Below are 22,471 nucleotides of genomic sequence, written 5' to 3' on the forward strand. Positions count from 1 at the left end.
TATCTATCTATCTATCTATCTATCTATCTATCTATCTATCTATCTATCTATCTATCTATCTATCTATGTATCTATTGAATTGTGATCCTGGCTGCTTTTAATAACTCATTGTTAATCCATGACTTTAAAACCCTTCCTAAACCAATTTATATTTTCAGCCTTTACCACTTAGTGTAATGAGCTTTGTCATTTTATTAACTGCTATAAATAGTGCTTCCTTTTGATCTGTTCTAAATATACTTCTTTGAGCCACAATCTGCAAGCAAGTCAGCATTTGCTAATCCATGCCCTTCATTTTTGTCTAAGGTTTCTTCATATCTGCTCCCAAGTGCTAGCTTTTCAGGCCAAATCATCCAAAGAGAAGGCACTTTCCAAATACAAGCAGTCAAACTTGAGGAGATTACATTCTAATGGAGGGAAAAGGAGAGCTAGACAGGAGGATGGGGTGGTCATTCTGTGGCTGCCTGCTTCTGATGGTCTGTTTCAGGACAGGATAAAGTGAAACCTCACCTGTTTGAGCTCAGGACATCAAAGGGAGAGTCCAAATTTGGGAGAGAGAGGGATGAGAGGAATGATGAGGATGAGCACAATTAAGGCAACATAGTTTAGAAATGGTTGATGCATCTGTGTTTTGCTTTCTCACTTCTTTTTTTCTTTTGGTGTTAGTATTGGGTTTGGGTATGAAATTAATAATAATAACTCATTCATGTATATGTACATATATGTGTATTGTTATCTATGACACATGCATGTCTGCATATAATCATGTATGTATATGTATAGACATATATGTGGGTGTACATGCATGCATATTCTCTCTCTCTCTCTCTCTCTCTCTCTCTCTCTCTCTCTCTCTATATATATATATATATATGAAATGACTTGTCCAAAATGACACCAGGGATAACTCAGGTCCTTTGACCTATTTAACTTCACAACAACTCTTCAGGCTGGGAACAGGGAAACTCAATGTGGGAGTGCGCTTTCACATTAGATAGATGAAAAAACTGAGGCTCAGAAAAGGGAATATGGCTTTTGTAAATTAATGGTTGTGTCTGAACTCAGATCCTCTAAGTCTAGTCTTCTTTCTTCACCAGGGAGAACATAAACTCTTTCAGGGCAGGGACAATGTTGTTTTTGTCTTTGTAGCCCCATCAGGTAGGCAAAGTGTCATGTACATAGTAGGTGAATAGGTGCTTAATACACGTAGAGGGGGAAAAAAGATGCTTGAAGCAGCCTTATTTTCTTTATTCATCATCTTAAATGTCAGTGTCAAAATCCTGAAATATTTGTTAAAACAGATTGCTTCCATTTCTGGATAATTCCTTGTTTGATTTTAGTCTTTCTGTATTTTAGTCTGATGTTTTGAATTTGGTTTAATTTTAGACCCAAGGCACTTCCCTCAAGGTTCCAAGATGTGAGATTAATGGAATGCAAAGAGAGGCCTCAGCATAATTTATGTACTTTCTGGGAATGTGAGGTAGTCTGCCTCCAAAGCACAGAGATCTGACAGAGTTGTATGCTTCTGACCAAGAGGCAGGAAACACCTTGGTTAGTTGGTTGTTTTCGTTGGTTCTCGAAGAGGACCAAAATGGCATCGCTATATTAGAGTCAAGTTACAGTGCCTCTAACTGTGGCTGATCTGACCAATATGAGCTCGAAATGTTCTGCCACAGGTCAGGCACAAATAATCCATGTGAACATTTGGGATGGATTCTCTAAATCTGCACATCTCACATTTCTTTTGAGCTACTTCAGTTTTGCTTTGCTTATAGAGTACAGCATCTTCTCTGATGAGGGCACGCCATGCTGAGTGGTCTTGTGCCAGCATCTTCCATGTCACACAATCAATTTCAAAGTTCTTTCTTTTTTTTTTAGATTTTATTTAGTAATTTATTTTAGTATTATTTTAATATTTTACATTTTATGTGTAAAAACAATTTTTAACATTTGTTTTTAAAATTTTGAGCTCTAAATTCTCTCCCTTCCTCCCTTCCCACTCCACCTCATTAAGAAGGCGAGCAATTTGACATAAATTATACATGTGTAGTCATGCAAAACATATCCATAATAGTCATGTTGGGAAAGAAAACAGAAAAAAAAAACTCAAGAAAAATAATGTAAAAAAAAGTATGCTTCAATCTATATTCAGACACCATCAGTTCTTTCTCTGGAGATGAATAGTATTTTTCATCAAAACTCCTTCAGAGTTGTCTTGGATCATTGTATTGCAGAGAATAGCTAAGTCATTCATGGCTTATCATCTTACAGTATTGCCATTACTTTGTATACAGTACATTTCACTTTGCTTTACTTCATGCAAGTCTTTATAGGTTTTTCTGAAAGCATCTTGCTCATCATTTCTTATAGTACAATAATATTCCATCATAATCACATACCACTACTCATTCAATCAGTCCCCAACTGATAGGCATGTTCTCAATTTCTAATTCTTCCCCCCCCCCCAGAAAAGAGCTGCTATAAATATTTTTGTACATATAGGTCCTTTTCCTTTTTTTAAAATCTCTTTTGGGATACAGACCTAGAAGTGGTATTGCTGGGTCAAAGGGTATGCATGGTTTTATAGCCCTTTGGTCATAGTTCCAAATTACTCTACAGAATGGTTGTCAATTCCAAAGTTATTTTTAAAATATTAATTTATTTATTTTTAGTTTTCAACCTTCACTTCCATAAGATTTTGAGTTCCAATTTTTCCCCCTCGCTCCCCTCCCCCACCCCAAGACAGTATGCATTCTTAAATAGACTCTACACATACATTCATATTAAACATATTTTCACATTAGTCATGTTATAAAGAAGAATTAAAACCAATGGGAGGAACCACAAGAAAAAAGAAACAAAACAAAATAAAAAAGAGAGCAAATAGTATGCTTCTGTCTGCACTAAGACTCCATAGTTCTTTTTCTGGATGTGGATAGCATTTTCCATCATAAGTGTTTTGGAGTTGTCTCAGATCCTTGCATTGCTAAGAAGAGTTAAGTCTATCAAAGTTAGTCATTACACAATGTGGCTGTTACTGTGTACAGTGTTCTCCTGGTTCTGCTCATTTCATTCAGCATCAGTTCATGTAAGTCTTTCTAGATTTTTCTGAAGTCTGCCCGCTCATCATTTCTTATGGAACAATAGTATTCCATTACATTCATATACCACAAGTTGTTCAGCCATTCCCCAACTGATGTACATCCTCTCAGTTTCTAATTCTTTGCCCTCCCAAAAAAGAACTGCTATAAATATTTTAGTATGTATAGGTCTTTTTCCTTTTTGTTTTTTATCTCTTTTGGGATACAGACCTAGTAGTGGTATTGCTAAGTCAAAGGGTATGCATGGTTTTATAGCCTTTTGGACATAGTTCCAAATTACTCTACAGAATGCTTGTCAATTTCAAAGTTCTTAAGAGAGACCTTAAGAGTGTCCTTGTATTGCTTCTTCTGACAGCGTGTGAGTTCTCCATAAAATAATCTTTCAGGCAAGTGTACCTTTGGCGTTTGAACAATGTGGCCATCCCATAACTGCACTTTCTGCAGTAGAGTTTGTGCTGACCTCATTGTTGTATGCCCGTGAAATCTGGAGAGTATACCAGTGCTGTGCCAGGAAACTGAATAACTTCCATCTGAATTGCCTTAGGAAGATTCTGAAGATCACCTGGCAGGATAACATAACAGACACTGAGGTCTTTCTCAAACTAAACTGCCAACCATTCAAAGGGAACACCTGGAAAATAGAACAAGGAGCCAGAGAAGGAGAGGGAGAAAGGGAGAGAAGAAGCATTTATTAAGGCCTATTGTTTACCAAGGGCAGTTAGGTGGCACAATAGATAGAGTACTGAGTCTGGAGTCAAGAAGACTCATCTTCCTGAGTTCAAATCTGATCTCAAACACTTACTAGCTGTGTGGCCCTGGACAAGTCACTTAACCCTGTTTGCCTCAGTTTCCTCATATGTAAGAGGAGTAAACCATGAAATGAAATGGCAAACCAATATATTTGCCAAGAAAACCCCAAATGGGGTCACAGTGTCAGACATGACTGAAAAATGACTGATCTGAACTGAACTGAACTAAGTATGAGGCACTGTGCTAAGTGCTTTACAAATATATAATTCTTATTTGATGTCATCTCCAAGGTAAGTTGCTCACATGACTTTCAAAGAAAGACTTTTTCCAAATAACATAAACAGTGCATATTAGCAACAAAACCTTACAATTTATTAAATGCCTTCCTCCTAATAGCCACATGAGGTAGAATGATCTGAATTTCTGCCTCTATCTTACAGATGAAGAAACTGAGGGTCAGAAAAGGGATATGAATTGCCCAAAGTCACTTGGGTAAAAATGGAGTAGAAGCATAATCTCTTGGACTCTAAATTCAAGAGTACTTTCCAACATAGCTCCTGTGATCCTTGGCTGGAGAATCACTGGGTCCTAAGGTTAAAAGCTATCAATGACCTTAGAGGTCATTTTGCCTACCACTCCTCATTTTATAGATGAAGTGCAGAGTGGGGAAAGTAACTTACTCAAGGTCACACAAGTAGCAAGTTCAGGAGGCAGAACTCTACACCAAGTCTTTCTGAATCCAAGTTATAAGATCTCTCCAACAGCTCAATGAGCTTTTAGCCTAGCAAAGATGGATTGAGAAGCTGTTTGTTTCAGATGGATCGCAGATTATTGTTATTTAGTCATTTTCAGTTATGTCCAACTCTTTGTGACCTCATTTGGGGTTTTCTTGGCAGAGATACTGGAGAGGTTTGCCATCTCCTTCTTCAGTTCATTTTACAGATGAGGAAACTGAGGCAAACAGGGGTTAAGTTCCTTGCCCAGGATTACACAGCTAGTAAGTGTCTGAAGCCAGATTTAAACTCAGGTCTTCCTGACTCCAAGCCCAAGACTCTTATCCATTGTACCACCCAGCTGCCTTGGCAGATTAGTTATTCCCAAATAAAATCAATAAGACTTTCTTTGTTAAAAAATATTTTCGTAATTTTTTGAAAGCATCACAGTAATTTCCGAATATATCTTCCTTACCCTGGAATTGAACCTTCCATTTTAACTAAGAAAAATGATTAAGTAAAGGCAACCAGTACAGTGATAGCACATGACAATGAATCCATCAAGTCTTTCTTATGCATCTACTGTGTGATGGTTTCTTAGAATCTTAGGGTCTTAGAACATTAGTCCTGGAAGGGCTCTGTAACTTACGTGCACATCACATACCCACCGACAAACAGCTTTGCATGATAAAACCTGGGATGTTTTACCATTACATGCTAGATTGGAGCGGTCAAACACATGGCCAGCAACTCCCTAGTGCAGCCAAGATCAGAATAAAATGTAACTGTGGAATAATTAACAAAATAAATGAAAACACATAAAACATAGATAACATTATATTTTTAGAGCAAACCAATGTGTTTCTGACAGGGACCCTCAAGTATGGCTTGGTGGTCCCTGTTTCATTTTGAGTTTGCCCCAACTATGCTAGAGCTCCTAATGCTCCAGCCAACATCCCTTAACCTTGGGGGGTGGTAGCATGCATGGAAATCAAATTAATTCCTAGAGTGTCAGCATTAATCTGTGGTTACAGCCAGAGCTCCCCAAGCCAGGGGGCCCTTGGGGACTCAGTGTCTGCAGCACAGAATCCTGAATGAGTCTTCCTTGGAAGATTGATTAAGATGTCACAAAACGGCCTGACAGTCTTAGTGATCCTCCCTTCAAAGAAGAATGATGTCTATTGGGGGAAATTTTAAAAAAAAAGTATCCCTTTGTATCGCTCATTTTCCAAAGCTAGAATCCACGTGGCCTTCCTTTGCTTGCCTGTAGTTTCCCACCTAATAGGACAGCATTGCCAGATCTCAGGATTCAGAGTTGGAAGGGACCTTAGAGATCCTCTGGTCCATACTCCTCATTTGTCAGATGAGGACACCTGAAATCATTCTAAAATGTTCTGTTCAGAAGTGGTCACATTATCTCAAGAGTACACATCTGTAAAATTAGGGGATTGCTCTGTGCTTTCATTTTGGGACCTTGGGAAGCTTCCTTCTCTGTAAAATTAGGAAATCGGATTCCTTGTTCTTCTAAGATCTCTTCCAGGCATAGCATTTGATTTTCAAATACTGAAGGGTAGATAGAAGAGTTTAGATCATGATTCCTGCCCTCGAAGTGCTTACTGTCTATCTGGGACATAAGACATAAATACTATAAGATGCTGTGACAGAATTTTGTCATAACCATCTTCACGCTTAATAATAGTAGTTAGCATTTATATAGCACTTTAAGGTTTGCAAAGCACTTGGTAAGTATCATCCCATTTGATTCTCACAACAACCCTGGGAGGTAGGTGCTGTTATTAGTCAAATTTTACAGGTGAGGAAACTGAGGCAGGTAGCAGTTAAGTGACTTACCCAGGGTCACACTGCTAAGAAGTGTCTGAGTCAGGAATTGATCTGCCTGACCCCAGGTCTAGTACACCACTGTGGCACTAGCTGCTTTCTTTATTTCTATGGAGGGCATCACCATGCTTCCAGGCACCCAAGTTCTTAACCTCAGAATGATCTTGGATGCTACTCTCATTTGTCTTTATACCCTATATATTGCCAAGGCTTACTGATTCTCTCTTCCCTCTGCATGTATGCCTCCCTCTTTACTCACAGGGCCACCACGTTAATTCAAGTGCTCATCATCTCTTATCTAGATTTTTGTGACAATCCTTTTAAATTTATAGCCCTGTTTGCAGTCTCTATCTTTTCCCCACAATCCATCCTTCATTCAGCTGTCAAAATATCTTCCTGAAGTACAGATCTGACCATGTCACTCCCTTGCTCATAAGTCTTCAGTGGCTCCCTATTCCTTCTAAGATAAAATACAGACTCCTCCATTTAAGAAATTTAAGGCTCTCCATGTTCAAATTCCAATCTCTGTTTCTAGTCTTCAGTAGCCTTATTTGTAGCCTTTATATCTTCCAGCCAGACTTGACACGTCATCCTTTGCCTTCATGTGCTCATGTAAGTTGTCTCACATACATGTAACATTCTCCTTCTATGTCACCATTTCTTATAATCCTTTTCTCCAAGGTCAAACACAGGTGTCACTTCCTGTAAAAAAGCTTTCCTTTCCTTCCACCCAGTTGAGGAGAATCACTTCCTCATCAAATTTTCCTAGGACATTTTGCTGAATCTATCCTTAGCCTCTATGTATCCTACCCTGATATAGTTGTCTGTATGTATGTCTTATCCCTCCTTGTATATAGTAAACTCCCCTGTCTTGGGGCAAGATCTGTATGTATCTTGCGTGTAACTATTTGTTGACATGCCATCTTCTCCATTAGAATATAAGCTCCTTGAGGGCAGGTAATGTGATTTGTCTTTCTTTGTACCTTCAACCTAACATATGGAAGGATTTATTAAATGCTTGTCTGGCTGATTAAGGGCAGGAGTTGTCCTTTTTTTTTTTTGTCTTGCTGTCCCCAGAGCCTAGCACTGTATGATGCTTACTAGCATAGCACAAAGCACTTGAACGTTGAGTTGAATTAAGTTCAATTGAATGGTAGGTACTCCAGTGTTTGTTGAATGAATGAGCTAAGATAGTTACATGATTCATCCTCAAATGAATGGTGTATATTTAGTACCACAGATGGCTCTAAGTTCAGAGGGAGAGAGATGACTGTGAGCAGGGAAAACTTCAGAGTGACAATTTCCTAACTGAGGCAGCCTGGTGTAGTGAGAAGAGTGCTATACCTGGGCTCAAGAGAGTCGGGCTCTTGTGCCAGTCCTGACACTCAAGAGCTTTGGGATCTTGGTCAATTTGCTTTATCTCTCTGGATCTGTTTCCTTATCTGTCGAATAAAGATTCAATGAATGCCTTCCCTACTCACTTTCAATTTTGTTTTCTTTTATATTTTGTTTAAGAGCATTAAGTATGATAATGTACAGAAAGCCTATGCTAATCTGTTAAATGTAAAAAAAAAATGTCAGAATTTATTTCTCATGAAAAGGCAGGACCTAACAACACATGTAAAGGGCACTGGCCTTGGCTCAGTATAGGCTGGCTTTAACATCACAGAGCTTTGTGGCCTTGTGCAATTCTATAAGTCTCTCTGTGCCACAGTTTCCTCATCTGTGAAATTGATTTAATAGGAATTATAGCTACCAACTCACATGGATTTTTTTGGGGGGAAAAAAATCTTCTAAGCTTTAAGCTGCTATGAAAATACGAGTTATTGTTTTTCTGTTCATTCAGAAATATGAACAAATCACCTGTGGTGTTCTGGGCTCTTTGCCTGCTACTCAAGTTGTCCCTTGGAGGATGGTTGAAATTTGGATAGGAGGAGACCTGAAAATTAGTGTGAACATTATGTGCTAAATCAAATGCTTTTTTATAATCAATTAAAAAAATAAGCACCATGGGATCCATATTCTCTACATCTTTCAGACAATTAGGAAATGATAGAGATGGGGTCTATTGTTGAACACCACATGCAAAAACCTGACTCTCTCCAATTAATCCACTCATCAAGGATGCCTTTGTTTTATGTACAGATGACTCTTCTAGAGGTTTTGTATAGCTAGGAGAGTAGACATGTAGGTTGGTAGCTATGGTGTTTTTGGTCACCTTTTTTGTGTGATTAAGGTCATTTTATTATTGTTATTATTATTATTATTAAGAGGATACCTTTCTTTATCTTCTCCCCTTTCATATACCTTATATATAATTGCCTCAATACCATCACACAGCACAGATTTCTGATATATATGTTACCTTAATCTAACTCACTTAATCTAACTAACTCACAGACCCCTTCCCAACAAGCTACCTCTCATTCATGCATCAAAATCATTCAAGATCCCTTGAAAGAAATAATCCTGAAAGAATGCTCAATGATCTTCTCATAAATACTAGGCAAGGCATAAAACAGAAAGATATATGCTTAATAAACATGTCCACTACTGTGTTGGAGAAATCCAGGAAAAGAGTCCAAGTTGAAAGAGGGATTCTCTATGGATGGTGAGGCCCTCCATATGCCCATGTTTGCATCAAACCCCAGAATATTGCAGAAGTACATATAACCAAAACCTGTTTTAATGAAGAAATATCTCTGTTACCACCTCCACTTGTGGGAAAATCTATCATTTTCACCAAACCACTAGAACCATAGACTATTAGAGCTAGAGAGGACCTTAGAACAGGGGCAAACAAACTATAGCCAGTGGACCAAATCCATCCTGCCTGCCTATTTTTATATAGTCTATGAGCCAAGAATGCTTTTTACATTGTTAAATATAATTTCATCACATTGAAAAAATGGGAAAATCACTCTTGACTTGAGGGCCATACAAAAACAGGTGGGCAGACCATAGTGTGCTAACCTTTGCTTTAGAATGTCTTAACAGGTAAGAGCCAGAAGGAACCTTAGAACATAGAATGTGAACCGGAGGGAAACTTTATATGGAACATAGCTGCCAGAGTTGGAGTGGGCCTTCAAAGAGCATATGGATGGGATCTTAGAGATCATTCCAGTCCATTTGCCTTATTTTATAGATTTAGGCACCCAGGTGGTTCAGTAGATAGAATGTGGGAGAACCAAGTTCAGATCCTGCCTCATATACTTAGTAGCAGTGTGACCCTGGACAAGTCATATAATTTCTCTTGGCCTCAGTTTCCTCATCCATAAAATAAGGAGGTTGAATTGGATGACCTCCAAAGTCCCTTTCAGCTGTCATCTATCACCTTTGGGTCCTATGAACCCAAGGCCTAAAGAGGGGAGTTAAGTTGCTCCCTGACTCTCAGGACCACAGAGCTAGTTATTGATAAAACAGGTCCCTCCCCACTTCCCCCCCTCAACACATCTCAATGCTTTTTGAATTATACTTGATGGAGACATCTACGCGAATTCAGAAAGGATATTATTGAGTTGAATTGAAATGTTTTTCATCTCCTTAAATGAAATATGGTTTTTAAAATTTATTTTATTGAATCCTTTATATCCACAGAATATATGGCTGTGAGTGTGGTTGAAGGAGGGGAGGATGTAGCAAGCATCCTAGTCTTCCTTTATATCTCCACTTCAGACATGACCTCCTTCGAAAAAAATGCCTGAAGATGTGTTTCTGCAATGAGTTTGTCACTTCCTGTTAAACTCTACGTGATGGTTTAATTATTTATTAATTAATTTAATTAATTATTTGTGATGGTCATATAGCCTGTAGAACACTGGAGCTTTTCCGTATGAAATAGGGATGATTATAGTAGCACCTATCTCCAGGGATGTTGTGGAGCTCAAATGAGTTAATATTCATAAAGTACTTAGCACGGTGCCTGGCACATAGTAGGTACTTAATAAATGCTCATTTTTTAACCTTAGTATTCTGTACTTCAGTTGGTATCTTTAGTACAGCTTCATAAGGAAAATTTACTTTAATAATATAATTATAAAATACCCAATTCTATAGTCTTTTCTTCCCAACCCTGGGAAAGAGATAGCACAAGTATTATTATCTTATTTTGCAGATGAGGAAACTGAGACCCAGAAAGTGGAAATGAGTTTCTCATGGTTATACTGCAAATAAATGTCAGAGCCAGCATTTAAACTTAGGTTTCCTGACTTCAACTCCAGAACTCTTTCCTCTGTTATCAGGCCATTATTACACTAGCACCATACCCTCTGGACATTTTCTTCCCCCAAAGAACTAGGAGAGGGTCAAAAAATCACAACCATTCAGATGCACTGTAAGAAAATTAGATTTGTAGTCTTTCATCTCTGCTGGTATGAATGCTTTGGAAGAGGAAAGCCCTAGGACTCGAGCAGTCTGTCTCATGGCATGGAACCCAAAATTCATCCAGGGCTCCAGCTTTGCATCAATCCAGCTGACTGATGCCCTAGTGGGATTTGCCCCAGCAGGTGCCCATTCACTGTCTTTCTTCCTCTCCCAGGTATACTCCCTGAACTCACTCCTCACATGTATTTGCTCTGTCAACCTCTCCTTTTCTCCCAGGGCTTTCAATCAAATCAGACTATTTATATTGTGCTTTAGGGTTGAAAGATGCTTTACATGTATCATTTCATTTGATCCTTACAACAATGCTGCTCTTGGGAGCTTACCTAGGTGTTTTAAATTGTATTTTACAAAGGGGGAAACTGATGCCTATCATCGGGGCCAAGTCATTTGCCCAAAGGATATAGATTCAGTTGGTGAAGAACCAAAGGTACATTTAGACACTCTCTCACCAAGCCCTTATCCTGGTCTCACACAATGTTTCTACCTCCTCCTTTACCATCCATTGTCATTTTCTTTCTGTGAAGTTTAGAAGGCTGTTTCAGTGTTAACCTTCACCCTTTTGTCTGTCCTGTGCTAAGATCATACCTACTTAACCACTCTTAGATTGAGTGGCATGGCATAGAAGTGATACTACGCCAATGGGGCACAAGCTCTGACAGGTCTTACTGGAAAAGGCTTCAAGTTTGGGCACAGTGAGATGAAAGGGAATGAAAAAAGGGGCACAGAGAAAGGAAGCCGGGGATGGCAAATCCAAACTTGTCAAGCTCATAATTTTACCAAAGTCCCACCCTACATGGTGTCATTAAATGATGCTTCCCTACACCACCCATCCAGAGTGAAAACTGTAAATTCCAGGTTAAAAAATGCTTTGTGGTATGTTTCATTGATCAGATGTGTCAGTACATATACCACAAAATGCTGGGCAATATTTTCTGCCTCCCCTCTGTTTATCCTCTGAAAACGAGGGGTGAACAACAGAACAGAACAATAGAACAGAATAGATTGTTTCCAATTTCTCCCTCACATAGCTTATTTGTACATAGTCATTTTTATGTTTTCTTCTCCATTGGAATGTAAGATCCCTGAGAGCAGGGACTGTCTTTTCCCTTTCTTTATATCCCTATGTCACAAGGTTGTTGTAAGGGAAATGCTTAAAAACAAAAGTGCTATAGAATAATTATTAGCTCCAGTATTAAGCTGGGTCACTACAATTTCATTGCTTCAATTTCTCCATCTTAAAGCTTCTTTTAAAAATAGCCCTGTACTACAAATGTGAAGGAAAAAAGATTCAATATTGATTTAATTGTGGACTTAAATAATAGAGTTATTCAGCAGCTGGGAACCCATAGCCTTTTCATAAGCAGCCTCTACCTAACTATCAAATCATCATTTTAGACTGGAAAATGGAGCAATTTTCTCTTCAGGAGGTCCCAGACTGGCAACCTTTTGGAACCTTCTCCCGCCCCCCTCTCTCTCTCATAAAATGCTCATAATACTCTCTCTCCTGTAGGGAAAAATACTGGGATGAGAGCTCAGAGACCTGGATTTATTCTTGGCTTTATCACTGTCTAGATGTGTGACCTTTGGCAACTCACTTCATCTCTCTGTATTTTAGTTTCAAATCAAGACATGTGGGATGAGAAGGATGAGAGATGGGGGCATGCAGTGGTCTGAACTACACCTCTACTATACCTTCTGAATGTAACATTCTCAGGTTCTCTATTCCAAGTTCCATTTCAACATAGACATTCTATGTTACTTTTTCTATGCTTCCCCCCTCCCACTATTAAGTTTCCTTATTGAGCATCCCCTCCTCTCCCTCCTTTCCTCCAGTAACAGGCAAAACCTACGCTAGACATTCATCTTAAATTGGTTAGTTTATTAGGTCAGTAATAGCAAGCATCCTTCTTGGAGAACATGGCTAGTTCTTGGATCATATTACACTTAGCACTTGGAATTATTAAAGTATTGATATAAAATCATAAAAATATATTAATATTAGGCTGGAAGATACCTTATATATTCTCTAGTTTTGGTCCCTCATGACTGAAATTCAGAGAGATTAGATAAGTTACCCAGTGCAGTAAAACTAGATCTGCAGGAGACAACCCAAACTCAAACCCCAACTCTGATACTAACTATGTGATTTTGGGAAGCTGACTTAAACCCTGTGATCTCTCAGTTATAGAGGTATTGGATAGATGAATTTGAAATTCATTATTAAGCACATGCTATGTGTCAATCACTCTGCTAAATTCTGAAAATACAAATACAGGAAAGCAAGACAGAAGAGCTTGCATTTTAATGGGGAAAGATAACACATAAAGGGGTACAAGAAATGGGGAGAGGGAAGAGATACACACTCAGTGGCATGATTTATAAATGGTGAGACAGTAGTGTGGATGCCTTGGTTCTAGGCAAGGTAAGATGAATGAAAGTTTACTTGTCACGTCCCCAGAGCAAAATCTGAATTCTAGTAGGAAGAAGAAAGCCAAAGAACAGGTAGCCAGGAAATAGCCAGGAAATGAGAGATGAGGATTAGACTTGTGATTTCATTGGTATAGGGAACTCCTAGGTAAGGAAAGTCCTTCTACCAATGCAGGTCCATAACTGTTTCTTCAGTGTATGGTCTTAGAGCTTTCCAAACCACTGAGAAATTAAGTGACTTGACCATGGTCACACAGTCAATATATGTCAGAGACAGGACTTGAACCCAGATCTTCCTGGCTTAAAGACCATCTCTATGCCCTACATGAAAACCACAAAGTACTATGAAATGTATAATGTTATTATTGTACAAGGTCATAATAACTGAAATTTACAGAGACCTTGAAAGTTTACAAATCATTTTACCTACATCATCTCATTTGGCCTCATAACAACCCCATGAAGTGTGTACTATTATTACTACTATTTCACAAATGAGAAAACAGAGAAACAGAGACATTAAATTCAGCTGAAATGAAAACTCAGGCCTTCAAACTGTCTACACAGTCCTTTTTTGACAATATAACACACTGCTTCAGAAAATAGAACAGAAAAGTGGACACCTTCACTTGAATTTTGAGACCAGCTACTATTTTATCTATGAATTCCCAGTGCCTAGAACATAGTAGGCAATTAATAAATGATTGTTGACTGATTGAACCAGGAGCATCTGGAAGAACATTCCACTGCTCAGAGCTGCTTAGCTGTCCTCCCTTACTTTATGATATCTGAGCAGCAGATACATGTTAACAGATTGAGAGAAAGCAAACAAGAAGATTAATGGGCATCAGTTTCTTGAATGAATTTGGAGAGATTAGATAAACCCGTAGAAGATTAAAAACCCATTCTTTGTCTTAAATGACAAAATAAAAAATTTAAGGAGATAAATGTCAAACTTCTTGATAGAATTTTTAAACAATGAACCAGATGATTCATTGGGCAGGATCAGTGTAGTATAGGAAGAAATTGAAATTGGGGAAAGATATAAATTTAACTCAAAAGAAAAAGAAATCTGAGGAGAATTCCTAAAAATGTAGATGAATCTCTCAAGGGAAAGATTTTAGCTACTGAAATGTGGGGAAATCTCCTAATTAACTTATTCCCTGACCTCTTTTTAACCTTAATTTTAATCTTGTTTTCCAGTTTAAATTGCTTGAACATTGGTTCCCAAACTTTTTGAAAATAAAATCCCTTATACCCTTCACAGTTATGATTGCTGTTTCCTCCCATCCTATTTTTCCTGATATTTTTCCTTTTCTCTCTCTTTTTACCCTTTTTTTCTCAAAAATCTCTTTTACTTCTGACTTCTGCCTCCCTTAGTCATTCTCTTCCCTTCTATCAACACCCCCTTCTTCTTCCCTTACCTTCCTACTTCCATGTTGGGTGAGATAGATTTCTATACCCAACTGAATGTGTATATTATTCCCTCTTTGACCCAATTCAAATGAGAAAAATGTACAAACGTTGCTCCACTCATTTTCCTTTAGATTGTCAAAGCTCTTTCTTTCTCATCTCTTTTATGTAAGATAATGATAAATGTCTTGAACTTCTGTGCAATAATTGTAGGGCTCATGAAATGCATCTTAGTGATATGGACTGTACCTGTAGTCTCTTTTGTAGAAGGAACTCTGAGGTGAGAAAACTTTTACTGAAGTAGGTCAGTACCTTCTCTGCCACTTATAGTCTTAGAGAGTTGCCTGAAAAGACTGAGGAGCTAAGTTAGCTAGCACACCTAGGATATATCAAAAGTAGATCTTGACCCCAGGTCTTCGTGGTTTTGAGGCCTGTTCTTTTCTCACCATAACATACTGTCCTGCAATACCAAAATGAATGATATTTGGTGCCAATATGGGTGCCTATATGGGTTAATAGGCATCTTGTGATAACTCCCAAGGATCCTAGTCCACGGATTGGAAACCACTGTGCTGATAGTATACTTTCCTTAAGTCTGATCCTTGATTTTCTCATTTATAAAATGAGAGATTTGACTACATTAGTAGTCTTAAAATGTTGAGTAGTTTGTCATCTAGATTTCAGGGATTCCAATGAACTTGGATGAGAAAAAAATGCATTATAATTCTCACTAACCTTTGGCTTCCCTTATAATCCTATGTATTTAATTTTATTTATTTAAAACATTATTTTGATAATGTTAATTATTTACATTCCTATTTGAGAAGATGATATTTGTAACTCCTTTTAAAAAATAATTAATTCATTTATTGTTAGTTTTCAACATTCACTTCATAAGATTTTGAGTTTTAAATTTTCTCCCCTTCTCTATCCTTCCTGCTCCCCAATATTTGTAACTCTTAAGAAAGTTATCATTATTAAGACAATTAGGAGTATGCATAGAAAGAGGGCATGAATGTGAGTTGACTATGATGAGGTGATTTAAAAAAAATGACTGTGAAAGAGGGATGCACTGGGAGAAGAAGGAAGAAAGAGGAAGAATAGGGAAAACAATCTTACATAAAAGAGGCATGCAATGAAGAGATTTTTTAATTGAAGGGAAAATGAAGGGTGACACTTGAACCTTATTCTCATTGGAACTGTCTTAAAGAGGGAATAATATACATATTTGTTGGGCATAGAAATCCATCTCACCCAACGAGTAAGTAGGAGGGGAAGGGAATAAAAGGGGGGACATTGATAAGGGAGGAGGATTAAGGGAGGCAGTGGTCAAAAGTAAAACAGACTTTTTAGAAGGAACAGGGTAAAAAGAGAGAGAAGAGGATAAACAGGATAAAATAGGATGGAGAGAAATACACAGTAATCATAACTATGAGTGTGAATGGAATGAACTCTCCCAAAAAACAGAAGTGGATGGTAAAATGGATTGGAAACAAGAATCTAACAATGCATCATTTACAAGAAACACATTTGAAATAGAGAGATACATACAGAGTATAAAAAAAAGGGTAGAGGGTTGGAGCAGAATTTATTATGCTTCAGCTGAGGTTAAAAAAAAAGCAGGAGTAACAATCATGATCTTAGACAAAGAAAAAGCAAAAATAGATCTAATTAAAAGAAATAATCAGGGAAACTACATTTTGGTAAAAGATGCTATAGACAATAAAGTAATATCAATACTACACATATATGCATCAAACGGCATAATTGACCACATCAATAACAAAAACAAAAAAAATCACATGATAATCTCAATAATTGCAGAAAGAGTTTGAGAAAAATACAATATTCATTCCTATTAACGACATTAGAAAACATAGGAATAAATGGAGCTTTCCTTAAAATGATAAGTAGTATCTAAATAAAACCAGGGGCTGCTAGGTGGTACAGTGGAAAGAGCACTGGGCTTGAAATCAGGAAAACTGGTCTTCTTGAGTTTAAGTCTGGCCTCATGTACTTATTAGTCATGTGACTCAGTGTCTTTGTCAAGAAAACCCCAAATGGGTCACAAAGAGTCAGACATGACCGAACTGACTGAATTATAAGATACCTTTTAGCTTAATTTTTTTGTTGTTATTGTTGCCATGATTCTATGGTTCTATTAGAAGAAGGTGAGGTTACTTTCTGCCATGGGAATCATGAATCAAAAATCATAAAGAAAGTAATATTGAAACAGCATCTTAAAATAAGGGTAGAATTTCATCAGAAAGGAGACTAGGAAGAAGGGTGATGGGAAGCAGGAAGAGAAACCATTCTAGGTACAGGAATGTTATGGAGAGGCAGAATGAGTTTGGAACTATGATAAACTATAGAAATAGTAATTGGTTTATTCTATCAAGAGGGCATTTAAGTTATGGCCTTCTTATGTTAGCATACACAGGTATAGCCTGAAAGTGCATATAAAGCCTCAAAATGTGAGCTGTTTCCCCATTCTCTCTACGAGCTAGAATTCAGGTTTATATGTGTTTATGTATAGTCAGAGAGTAGGGGAGGCCGACGTAGCTTAAGGCCATCTAGGATTGTTTGAAACTTCTTAGGATTTGGATGTAAGAGGCCTCAAAGGACATCCACTTCAACTCCTTCCTGAACAAGAATTCCCTGTACAGAGTCCTCAAATTTTTAAAACCATGTATGTTAAAAATAAATAGCAATTTTAAAAAATAGCAATAAAAACATTATTTTGAGAAGTGGTCATTAGATTTCATCAGGCTACCTACCATCTACACAAAAAAGATTAAGTCCCTGAGAATAGATCAATGCTAGGGTCTCCTTATGCTCTAACACTCTTTTTTTATATCCCGAGATGCTTTCTGATTCTAACATTTCATGTTCTGAGATTCTATCCAGCTATGAAATTCTCTTTAGTAAGGTTCTTTCCAGACAGCTCTAACATTCCATATTTTGAGGCCCAATTTGCCTGCTTAAAATATCCACCCCTTAATGTGGCATCTGGTGGCACCACAAATAGAAGGCTAGTCCCGATATCAAGAAGACCTAGGTTCAAAGCCAGCTTCACATACTTAATAAGTCTATGACTCTGGTTGTTTCTGTTTCCTCAACTTTAAAATAAGGATAGTGATACACCTACTTCACAGGTTTGTCCTGAGGATCAAATGATATAATATATGTAAAAGCACTTCATGCAGTGCTTGTCACACAGTAGGAACTATATAAATGCTTATTCCATTCCCTCTCCTATTTTCCCTTTTACTTACATAGATTTTATCACCTCCATTTCCTTAGCACTCCTTGACATGATGTGAAGTTGCTCCTAAATTTAGAGCAGGGCCCCCAAACTGACAACCCAGGTATCCTTGGTTTATGTTTTCAACATGTAATTCTGACATAAAGATTATCTTATTTTGCTTCATTGTTGCAGGATATGGGAAGGAAGAAGCATTAAGGTAAAGCCTGGGAACTTTGAACACTATCTTGAAAGTAACTTTGCCTCCTTGTATGTCTGTTCTCTCCCCAGAGGCTCCTGCTCCAGTTGGCTCTCTGTGCATCATTAAAACAGTCGGCCAGAGGTGTTTAATGATTGGCTGGGAAAGGCCACTGGTGGATGAGTTGGGCTGTAGCAATGGGACTTTTGTTGCAGGATACCGGGTATGTAGAGCTAGAGGCTGACCATTTGTACACTTGCTACTGAAAATTTAGACTGGTTTCTTAATAATATCATATCTTGGATAATATCACTAATGAGTTATAGTAGGCAGAATGCTAGATCTGGAGTCAGAAGACCTGTGTTCAAATCTCAGCTGTGCCACTTATCACTGAATTTCACCCGTCCTTAAGCCTTCTTTGATCCCTCTGGGCAATCACTACTTTTTTTCCTCTGCATATAATAGTTTGTTTGTACCTCCCTCTTGTGTGAATGTATTACTTCATATAATTATTAGAGTAGAGGACATGTAGAATATAAAAGGCAATGTAAAAGTCATCTAGTATTCATGTTATTGTTCTATAGACACTAAGTTCATCCAATGATGGAGAATTCAGTGTCTCATGTGACACTCTACTATTGGCTAGCTTTAAAGCTGTCTAAGCAGATCAACATTTACCCAGAGGAGGTTCATGCAGGAGATGGCACAATTGTAAAGGAAGATCAATGCTGAAGGTATCTGGGAGAATTAAGGACACCAAATAGGAAAAAAAGGTATTATTGCAACCCAAAAAAAGCGATCAAGAAAATATGAGCAACCACCCACCCACCCCTCTGCCTTCTTTCCTATCACTAGAAAATCTTTATGGGATTTATCTATTTATCACTTCAAGTTATTGCTGCAAAGATAATAGGGAAAATTGAAGTCTTTTATGAATTATTTCACAGCAAACATATCATCATAGCCACAACTGATCGAAAGATTTAGAGAATGCCAAAATCTCATTGTATATCATCTAAAAATAAGTATTTGATTTCCCAGAGCAACATTCTATCTTAAAAGGTCTCCTTCAACAATATGTCTTCCATGAATATGGTAAAAACCGTACCAAATTTCTTGGAAAGTGTAACAACAGAGACAATTTTGACCATTGACCTTCTATTAGTGGCCAAAGTGCTTGCCACTGTCATAGTGAATGGGCAGTGCAGAATCAAAGTCAAGAAGGTATGCCATGAACTTGCTAAGTTTCTCCAGGTGCTCCTGTTTCTGGATAACCTTTTGCTGATTACATTAAACCACAGAAGATGTTGGAGGTTCTGAAATAAGATGCATAATCACCCAAGAGAGTTTGTCCTAACTATTCACCCACACAACAAAAATTAAGTGGAGAAAGAAAGTCTATTGTTAAGACCCCAATATAGATTTGATTGTATAGCCCACATAACTCATCTGTCTGCACATGTGTCTTAGCCAGATATTACAGATTGATAATGTACAGGAACTAGAACTGAATATTAGGTCACATTTGGGAAATTGTCCTTTAATACATCTAGGCAGAAACATTTCCTCTTTTACCAGCAGCTAGGTGGCTCAGTGAATAGAGTGCTGGGCCTGGAGTCAAGAAGACCTGAGTTCAAATCTGGGTTGTGTGACCCAAGACAAATCATGTACTGTTTGCCTCAATTTCCTCCTTATGAAATAGAGATGATAAGAGTGCCTGCCTCCCAGGGTTGTTGTGAGGATCAAATGAGATAATAATTGTGAAGCATTTAGCACAGAGCCCGACACATGGTAAGTGCCATATAAATATTAGCTATTACTATTATCACATTCATAATTATATTATCAAGCCTCACATAACAACTTGGATAATTTCAAGCTTCTCCCTAAAACAACAACAACAAAACTGTTAAATAACCAACATTTTTATGGTGATCTTGTATGGCTTTCAATCTTGAAATATAACAATTTCAAAAGAAAGAGTGTATTATCCAGAAAAAGAGAGACAGTGGGCATAAACAGACTTCAACTTATTAGCAATAAAGAACTGTGCCTCAGAAATAGTATAAAAATGATATATGCATACATGTATGCATATATGTATGTCTATATGACCAGAAAAGGAGGTGAACCCGTCAGATTATGAGAGTGAGGGATAACTGCTGTAGAGCCTCTGTGCTCTATCGATAAATGTATCAAATTAAGAGACCTATAGGAAAGCCCCAAGCAAATAGAATGCAATCCCCACCCCCTTCTCAGCTTTTTGGGAGGTCTTGGACAAGAATCACACAGGATAAGCAAGTGTGGAAAAGTTGTGATCAGCAGCACTGAAGGGAGTGACCACCTCAGTAAGATTGTAGATCTAACAAAGTATGAGTTGCAGCAGCAATTAAAATAATAATGAATATTGTGAAAGACCTAAAATGTAATAATAACATAGAACTATTTGAAGTGCCCTAAACAATCAGAAGCAAGGGAAAAATGTTTTCCTAGAAATGACATTTTCCTCTTCCACTAAAGAATTGTTCAAATATATTAGGAACATTGATTAATATCATGCTTTTATACTCAATTCATGTCTCTCAATCATAGAAGACAAGACATAAAACACTGTAGTCTAAGAAAAATAGAAAATGAGTAGCAACTGGAGGTCAATGGAAAGGCACCTGGTGATTTAGAGCAGACTGCAACAAGATTACAGGAGGACATGGGCAAGTTACACAGATGAACAGGCATTTATAGCTTGGTCTACATTTTTTAGGGATTACCCACATTGATGATAGAACCACAGGGGTATTTGGGTTCATTTTATTTATATGTTTTAAGGTATCAGATATTCATGTGCAGCACTGGAACAGACTAGGTAGCTACATGGTGAACGTGAGGCAGCAAAGTAGAGTGCAAAGAGGGTTTTGTCTGGGGCGGGGGCGGGGCAGAGCCAAGCTGGAGGAATGAAAGCAGTGACTTGCTTGACCTCTCCCTCAAATCCCTCCAAATACCTATAAAAATGGCTCTAAACAAATTCTAAAGCAGCAGAACCCATAAAAAAAAAAGCAGAGTAAAAGAAATTTCCAGCCCAAAACAACCTGGCTAGCTGATCAGAAAGGTATATCGTGCTAGGCAGGGAGAGGAGCACAGTTTGGCGTGGGTGCGCAGGACGCAGTGACCCTGGGGCAGGCCTCAGAGGACTGAATCGCAGGCAGCTGTGGCAGTTTCCAGATTTCTCAACCCAAGAATGCCTATGACAACTTAGAAGGTCAGTGGGAAAAGTCTGTGACTGCAGTGAGAGAAGAAGCTAGGTCTCAGTCGCCCTGAGGGCAGCAGCTGCCTCCTGAGCTTCTGGCCCACAGACTGAGAGGGAATCGAGTGGCTGATTAGAAGGGGATTGCAAGGATCTCTTTGCCAGCGCTGAGGCAGGAATCTCTTGCTTTACTGGTGTTTGGATCTGGGTCACAGTTCTGAGGGGCTGTCCTGGGGTGAGGAGGAGTGCTGGCATGGTGGAGCTTGTTGTGACTGTGGAGAGGAAGCACCTTGCCCCTTATCATAGCACCTTGGAAGAACTTACACTTTTCAGGTCCCTAGAAGTATCTCTGAAAACAGCTGTACAAACCCCCAAAGCTTGGGACAGTACATTCTCCACATTGGAAACAGACTCTTACCTTAACAAAGAGTTTAAAACTCAAGTAATTGGTTGGGATCATAAGCAAGCAGCGCAAAAAGAGTCAGACTATATTATCTTACTTTGGTGACAAAGAAGATCAAAACATACAACCAGAAGCAGAAAACAAAGTCAAAGCTCCTACATCCAAAACTTCCAAGATAAATGTGAATCAGTCCCAGGCCTTGGAAGAGCTCAAAAGGGATTTTGAGAAGCAAGTAAGAGAAGTAGAGGAAAAACTGGGAAGAGAAATGAGTGATGCAAGAAAATCATAAAAAGCAAGTTAACAGCTTGCAAAAGGAGACCCAAAAAAACACTGAACAAAATAACACCTTACAAAATGGCCTAACCCAAATGGCAAAAGAGGTTCAGAAAGCCAATGAAGAAAAGAATGCCCTAAAGAGCAAAATTGGCCAAATGGAAAAGGAAGTCCAAAAGATTACTGAAGAAAATACTTCCTTAAAAATTAGAATAGAGCAATGGGAAGCTAGTGACTTTATGAGAAATCAAGACACTGTAAAACAAATCCAAAAGAATGAAAAATTAGAAAACAATGTGAAATATCTCATTGGAAAAACAACTGACCTGGAAAATAGATCCAGGAGAGAGAATTTAAAAATTATTGGACTATCTGAAAGCCATGATCAAAAAAAGAGCCTAGACATCATCTTTCAAGAAATGATCAAGGAAAACTGCCCTGATATTTTAGAACCAGAGGGCAAAATAGAAATTGAAAGAATCCAC

General features: G+C 38.1%; 1 protein-coding gene across 1 annotated transcript in view; it reads left to right on the forward strand.

Annotated features, from left to right (window-relative positions):
• Positions 1–22,471, forward strand: part of CUNH4orf50 (chromosome unknown C4orf50 homolog) — a 109,555-nt gene that overhangs the window by 82,244 nt on the left and 4,840 nt on the right. Inside the window, exon 16 of the mRNA XM_027836606.1 lies at positions 18,162–18,292. Coding sequence (XP_027692407.1) covers positions 18,162–18,292 — 131 coding nt within the window. The remainder of the gene's footprint in view (positions 1–18,161; positions 18,293–22,471) is intronic.

This window comes from Vombatus ursinus, unplaced genomic scaffold (genome assembly GCF_900497805.2).
Source record: "Vombatus ursinus unplaced genomic scaffold, bare-nosed wombat genome assembly UNPS02014818.1, whole genome shotgun sequence".
Lineage (NCBI taxonomy): Eukaryota > Metazoa > Chordata > Mammalia > Diprotodontia > Vombatidae > Vombatus > Vombatus ursinus.